The sequence below is a fragment of the Penaeus vannamei genome, chromosome 10 (assembly GCF_042767895.1).
Source record: "Penaeus vannamei isolate JL-2024 chromosome 10, ASM4276789v1, whole genome shotgun sequence".
In the NCBI taxonomy this organism is placed as follows: Eukaryota; Metazoa; Arthropoda; class Malacostraca; order Decapoda; family Penaeidae; genus Penaeus; species Penaeus vannamei.
In genome coordinates, this window is record NC_091558.1 from 13,712,798 (window position 1) to 13,720,297 (window position 7,500).

At 35.4% G+C, this 7,500-nt stretch overlaps 1 protein-coding gene across 3 annotated transcripts in view; it reads right to left on the reverse strand.

The window, feature by feature from the left end:
* E(bx) (nucleosome-remodeling factor subunit NURF301 E(bx)) overlaps positions 1–7,500 on the reverse strand; it is a 56,963-nt gene that overhangs the window by 40 nt on the left and 49,423 nt on the right. For 2 of the 3 annotated variants that reach the window (XM_070126360.1, XM_070126361.1), the window contains exons 15-23: positions 7,449–7,500; positions 5,839–6,004; positions 5,472–5,659; positions 4,913–5,188; positions 4,507–4,609; positions 4,089–4,326; positions 3,169–3,319; positions 2,393–2,605; positions 1–2,138 (exon numbers count right to left, since the gene is read on the reverse strand). The exon at positions 1–2,138 is cut by the window's left edge and continues 40 nt beyond it; the exon at positions 7,449–7,500 is cut by the window's right edge and continues 35 nt beyond it. In XM_070126360.1, coding sequence (XP_069982461.1) covers positions 1,854–2,138; positions 2,393–2,605; positions 3,169–3,319; positions 4,089–4,326; positions 4,507–4,609; positions 4,913–5,188; positions 5,472–5,659; positions 5,839–6,004; positions 7,449–7,500 — 1,672 coding nt within the window. In that variant the 3' untranslated portion in view covers positions 1–1,853. The remainder of the gene's footprint in view (positions 2,139–2,392; positions 2,606–3,168; positions 3,320–4,088; positions 4,327–4,506; positions 4,610–4,912; positions 5,189–5,471; positions 5,660–5,838; positions 6,005–7,448) is intronic. The other variant, XM_070126362.1, reaches the window with a different exon arrangement.

Here is a 7,500-nt window from a genome sequence, read left to right on the forward strand (position 1 = left end):
ACAAATTACCTTTACAAATATGTTTATCCATGGTAACATGTCTTCACAAAGATAAATTTTGTACTTAGCTGAGATGAGGCTGTGAAGACCATGAACAGCCATATACAACTTGGCAACAAAGTGTAAACATGTACATGTGTTTAGCGTGTCCATTTCAAATGTGCACAAAAGTATGCCTTTTGAAACCAGGAAGTTACATATATCATATGTGCTGAATGAGTGTTATGAATAAAAGGACTATGGAAATCTGTAAAAATACTTACAATTGTCACCTAGCAATACAACTTTAGGTATCACTTTGTTGGTGACACTTCTTTTTCACATTTACAGCTAAAAGTAAAAAGGTTGACTTGGCCCTGAACTTTCAGGATATGAGATTGAGGTTGGGTACCTACTCAAATTTAAAATAACCTTGCTATCTTTGTACAAGCAGACTCAATTAACGAGCCACTCAAACTGTTTGGTTTGCAGTAGTGGAGCACACGCAGAGCAATATCTACAAATATAATCCTTTACAAGGCCAGCAAGACTGCTCGAGGAAGAATCTAGGAATTAAAACTCGAGCTATGAAGGGGAGGAGGGACAGCTTTCAGTATATTGTCCATAAATAGGTGTCTAAAATATTCATGGAACACAGAGCATCTGTCATCCCACTGAATTGTACTTCCAACAACAGACGCATATAGCAGTTCTCTTACATATTTATTCTATTTATCACGGGACACTGTTATTAATTTGTGCGACTCATTTCTCAAAGTATATCTACAGTAGGAATGTCACATAAAGGTGATATCCACTATCCGACTAATCAAAGAAATTGAAGTAACACTCAAAGGGATTACAGGTATATGACAATAGCTGATTAAATATGAGTCTACTGTGTTACATATCATTACACTTTATGATATATCAATGTTATTGATATGGTCATCATCAGTAAAAATAATGTGCCTCTTAATAATGCAAAGTGTACCTGGTATGTATAGTCTACAGAAATATAATGTACAATAGGGTACATACAAATTCTCTATGTACAATATCATGTTACACTAAGCTATTGCATAACATATATGTGCAAAGATGACAGAAATCACTTTTTCTGCAGCTTAGCACTCAACAATTCTCAATAATAAATTCCTCAAAAAACTTTCCCATACATCTTTGTTAAAAAAGAAGAAAAAAATAAAAAATAAAATAAAATGCACATTTTCACTGTTTACACTGAAGAAGCTAATCCTGTATATTTTGATATTTTTATGGAACAGAATAACAACTATAAATTGTATTTTCCTCATATGGGGCTCTCTCTCAAAATTCAGAAACTACATTTTATGAAGCAAAATTGTGAGGGAGGGGAAAAGTCAAACAATTTTCCAAAATGAAAAACAGGATGACAAGAATATGCTCCTCATCATAAGGCAATATAATTTTTTTAGTAGTCATCAATTTCTGTTTACACTAAATTATAAAAAAATAAAATCTGTAGAAGGTGCAACAGTTCTCCAATGTAATCTGATGCTAACAAGACCTAAATGGACCATTTCTGCAGCCACAAGACAACACTTTTCAATGCATAAATTCCATAATGATATGATAATCCAGTTTGACTTTGCTGATTATCTCACACACATGCATGCATGTACACACACCCATAAAAAAAATAAAAATAAAAAAACAAAATTATATATTACACAAAATCATTTTAATGACAACAATTCAGTACTCTGTTGTTTACTCACAACCATCCTTCACTATTGGGGTAACTACGCATACTCCAGAGTGTTGCATCGGCAAAGTCAACTTTTAGATATTGTAAGGACAATTATTGCAATTTCCACAGTCCACTTTTAAAACTACCTCTGACTCAGTCTTTGCTTCAGACTCCGAAGCTTTTGACAGAAGAAGGTCTCTAGTGTTGCTGCACAAGAACAGAAGGAAGAATTAGGAGGATTATAGAGTCGGCAGTTGTCAAACACCAACATGACGTCCCCAATGAACTGGGCAAGTTGCTGGTACGATTGGGCTTCCACACGACTTTCTACTGTCTTGAGGTCCATTGGCTCCTTAACAACTTTATAATAATCAGGTACCTCTGAGGGATCCACTGGCTCAAGGAATGGCCATGCATTTTTGTGTTGCTGCAAAAATTGAAAATAATAATTAATATATAATAATAATAAAATAATCAATAAGTAAATAAGAGTAATAGTAATAAACACCTACAGTGAGACTATAATCATCACATACATATCTCTATCACACACAAAAGTGAGATAATCAAATTTCCATACAAACATACACTCTATGAAATAGGACATGTACATGCACCCAGCTGCACTTACACAGCAAAAACATATCCCAATATTTTAAAATCAATAAATGATGTACTTACTATAAGGCTTTTGGTGACTTTCTTAAGTTCTGTGTAATCCTTTGATGTGAGATTCTTCTGACATGGATAATTCCACACATTATTTGAATCACATTTGGGACAAATATAATCATCTATGTCATCAGCCTCTGCTTGCATGATACCCACACACTTGCCATGGTACCAGTCCTCACACTGCTCACAGCAAATATAAAACTGAGTTTCATCATATGGCTGTAAAAGAGAAAAGTTCCACTTAGTAATTATTCTTTTTACTATATATACACACAAACACAGGTAAATGTGTGTAAACATTTTATATACAAGTTTCCTAGATATACTGTATTATTGTAAGCCTTTGCTTGGTATTGCCTTCTTGGAGTATAGTAAACAAGCTGCCTGCCAGTATAATCCTTATTTGGTTATTAACCCATTCATTACCAAAATCATGAAAGATGGAAAAGCATTTGTTATCCCAAACAAATGCTGTAATGCCACTGAGACTGTACATGCATACATCCTCATATGAATGTCACCAAATAGGACTTTGAATGAAGTAAAAGCATCTCATTTTGAAAGATTGATTCTTTATTCAGATGTATTTTTTCCCCTATTTCTTTGCAGGAGTAACATAATGTTTGAACTATGTTACCAAAATCAACAGAAGCCTCACAGCAAGGACTTTTTAAATACTCCTAACTAGAACACTATAGTTACCATAAATAAGATCCAATATTTGATGTTTTTTTTTCTCATTAATCCTAGATACTATACAGAAATGGCAACATAGTGCTAACCTGTCTACAAAAGCAGAAGAGTTCTTTATTGAGCTTGGCATTTGCACAATCATCACAGACATATTCGGTCATGCTCCGACTCATGGCTTCTGTGATGCCTACACAGTCTCCATGGAACCAGTTGCCACATAGATCACAGCCAACGTAAAATCTGCAAAGAGAAATGATAGAGCAATCAGTTTAAACATTTTGATGTTTTTGTAGACAGAAAATTCTGACATTTATCTACAAGAATTACACCAGGAAAGTAATATTCTCTCTAAATCTCATGGAACAAGGCTACATAAATCACTGGTATCAATAAATTATTTCATTTCATGACACGCAGGGGAAATTGGTTAAGTATATTTTTGCTATGCTCATCAGTACTGGAATGAGGAAAATGTATTTTTCAGGAAATAAAGAAATATACATTTTCTCTTCAAAATAAGTGTGATATAGGTATCATGCTGCCTCTACATAACTACCCACAGTCAGCAGACGGGTCCAGAGAAAGAAAAGGAATGTTTTCTGTCTGAAGTTGACAACAGTGTATGATGATGGGGTGAGCTGCAAGTTTTAGTGTCTGTATTATATTACTAGAGAAAAGGGTAAAGATAAGCAAGTAAGCTCTAATTGGCTTAACTAATTTCTAAATATTTTGACTTTGTAAAAGATTAATTCATATCCTTGCACTTCTGTTGTCATGAGTACAGGGCAACATCTTCATTTTGTTTTTTTCAATCGGAGAGGTAATGAATAATCACTTGATTGAAAAGAAAGAAAGAAAGAAAGAAAGAAAGAAAGAAGAAGAAGAAGAAGAAAAAAAAAAGAGGGAAAAAGTGAAAAAGGGAGGAAATTGAGTAAAATAATAATAAATCGGTTAAAAGCAAATTAACAATAATAATAATAAAAAAATAACAATATCATCAATATCTTACTTTGTATCATCAAATGGTGTACGGCAAATACAGACAATCTTCTTGTTTTTGTTCTTGGATGATTTCTTTGCAGAGGCAGACTTCCCAGTTGATTTTGCAGAAGTAGGAGATTTAGTGGACACTGGTGCCTTGTTTGTGGGAGTTTGTGAGTTAGAGGGTGGTTGAGGCAGGTGTGGGGAGTCTGCTGATAACGTAAGGCCACCAGATGATGACATTTGTGTTGTTGGGGAGTCTGTAACTGTAATAATAAATCAATCATAATCAAGGAATTAGAAGATTAATAATCATGAGAAAACAAAGAATAAAGACTGAAATAATAAGCAAGCACAATATTTAATATCTGCCAAATTCATTCTTGGCATATCAATTATACCAACAATTTTAGGAATAGGCTTTCAACAGCTAAACAAGCACTCACCAATTTTCTTTTTTCTTGGTGAAATAACTTGAGTGGGCATTGGTGTTTCTGGCTTACTCTTTTCCAACATCTGTAGCTGCAAACGGGCCACAGACAACTCTTTCTGTGGGGAAACAGTTGAGTTACTAAGAGCTATGTAGCAAAAACTTCACAAATCAAAATCTACTGAAAGATACTTCAACAATAAGTCTGAATTCATTTATGGATAATTTTTGTTTTTCTAGGAACACAATTTAAGGGAAGGGTAATGTCAGGTGGGACACGGACACATTTGGAAAGAGATGAAGCAGTGGATGAGATATAGAAAGAGATTTAACTGGAGGAAAAAATATGAGCAGGAGTTACAATGAAGCATTCCAAGTGTCAGATGAAGATTTCAAATGCTCTATACAACTGAAAGCCTTACATGTATCTCAACCTGGAGTTCCTTCTCTAACTGCGCTCTCTTTTTCAGGATATCCTTCTTCAAGAGGTCCTTATGCCGGGACATGAGCGATTCGAGTTTGTGCTGAAGAGCTTGCTTCTTCCTTGCATCGACAGCTTCAGATTTTGCTGAAGTTTTCTTTGGTTTGCTGGTCTCGCTGGGCCTGGAATCTGAGCGCTGCTTTTTTGGCCGTGGCTTCTGAGGTGGCACTGATGTGACTAGGTTTTGTTTCACTTCACTAGAGTCCCATTCATCATCCTGAAATTTAGTTTTTTTTTAGACATCAAAATATATTAATAAAAAGATGCACACAGATACTGGGTTAGACCTTCAAAACATTAATAATAGTATAAAGTGTGAAATGTCATATCAACTTCTATTTCCTTACAAACAGTAACATTAGCATGGAGAGATAAGACCTAGAAAAACAGATCAGAGAGAACTGCATATCAACAAGACAAAAATAAGTGAAATGATCATTATATTTCTCTAAACTGGATGAGTTTGGCAAAAGCTTCAAGGAAATAACCAGACATCTTACCTGGTCCCTGATCCTTTTTGAGGTAGTGTTCCTCGTGGCAGAGTTTGTGGTCACAGCAGCAGATGATGTTGTGAGCAAGCCCGTTCCTTCATCCTTCTTTGTCTGTTCACTGTTGTACTTTTGTAATTGCATCAATTTCTCCTCAATATCTGGAGCCAAGTCTTCTTTACTTAAAGCGGACTTTATTGCTGTAAAAAAAGTTATATATAAGTAAGAAGTTCTACATCGACACTCTCTGAAATATCAATATAAAATGTATTTTTTCTTTTCTATTCCGTCAGTGTCATTATTCATCTTTATAACAACAACAATAATAATAACAATAATCAAGACAAAAAGAACAACAAAAATCTATAAACAAACTTACTCTGCTGAATGTACTCTTGTGTGAGAACAAACTTCTTGGGTGACGACACAGGTGAAGTCAGTTTCTTCTCATCGACTGGAGAGGCACTCGTGGGCAGGGCTTGGGTTACTTCCGAATCTGAAGCTGTGTTATCATTTGCATTTGTTCCCGAGTCTGTCACTGCATTCTGAAGTTGAAACAAAGAAGTATGTATTTTCAGTTAATCAATCACTGTGGTATTATACCATAATCTGTGGGATGGATGAGGAGAGGAAAATGAGACACAGACCATCCTAAAATTCTCTCATGAAGTAACCATCATTTTGTTGTGATATAAGTGGATGAGATAGTAAACTGTGTTAATCATTTAATTTATTAGCTGTGGGTACATGTACTGTCCACTATAGTCTTTTGTTAATTATGTTGCATACAGAAAGTTTAATCAGTGCTCAGCACAAATGACGCAATTAGTAGGTCCTATATGACCTCACCTGATTTCCTCTTTCCTTGGATTTTCCCTCCCTCCCTCCCAAGGGAGGGAGAAAAGGAGAGAGAGAGGGGAGGGAGGGAGGGAGACAGAGAGATAAAATCAAGGAAAAGGGCAAACTAGTGAGAGAAGTAGGACTAGTAATTGGCTCCTTGGTGACTAAATACTTAAAGAGCCATCTATGTGTAAACCACAATTGACCCTTTGGATCCAGCTGACATGACCATCATGTCATGGACCAGGACTACTAACTGGTAACAGGAATATGCCATTATGTAAAAAATTGTCTGGGGGCCAGGGTGACAGAAATGACTAACCATGAGTACACAGAGCTCTTGGAGGCAGGTTAGACTTTGGGCAAATGGGAAGGGGCCCTTGCATTATTTCCACCAGCCAATGAGGATGGAGTGTATTATCTGTGAGTCATGGTTGGAAGAGTGCTCAGGATCCTATTCCAGAATTTTTTAATAATACAAAAATATTAATATTTGGGTATAAAAAAAGTATTATTTATTATCGTTTTTACTGCCCTGAGTTGTAGACTACCATCAGAGATGGAGTATGTGCAAGGAAAATAGTACATTACCATCTTGATTCAGTACACCAAATGACAAATATAGACCTTGGGAAAATGGCTAAAATGCAAAAACCCTTATGCAGCAAAACAGATAATAAAGTTGCAAAAAGGAGACAAGGAATCTTGATACCATAAACAAGTGTTTATGTGGACCAGGCCTACAAGTCCCTCAAATGAGCTTAATGACCAGATTTTCAGCCACATGCGAGACACCCGGAAGCAACAGGTTAATTATCTAAATTCACCATGGATTTGGCATGTATAATGCCATCCAAACATATAATAAAAAATAACTATTTATATTAATCTAATATATATCCAACTTATGCATAAAGAAAGTCACTTGCCTGTACAAAGTCATTCTCTGATACTTATCTTTAAAAATATTAGTCTTTCCAATAATGCATCATTATTATTTTCAAACATATGATCATCTCCAAATACCAGCAGACAGATAACTGTCAAAGAGGTACATGCATCTCCCCTAAGAAAATATCAGAGGAGGGAAAACAAACTCAAAGCAGAACAGAAAATAAAAGAAAAACTCTACTCCTGCAAGACCCCCACCTTTACAGTAATTACAGCTGGAGATTGCAAAACCTGTGGAGATGCTAGAAGA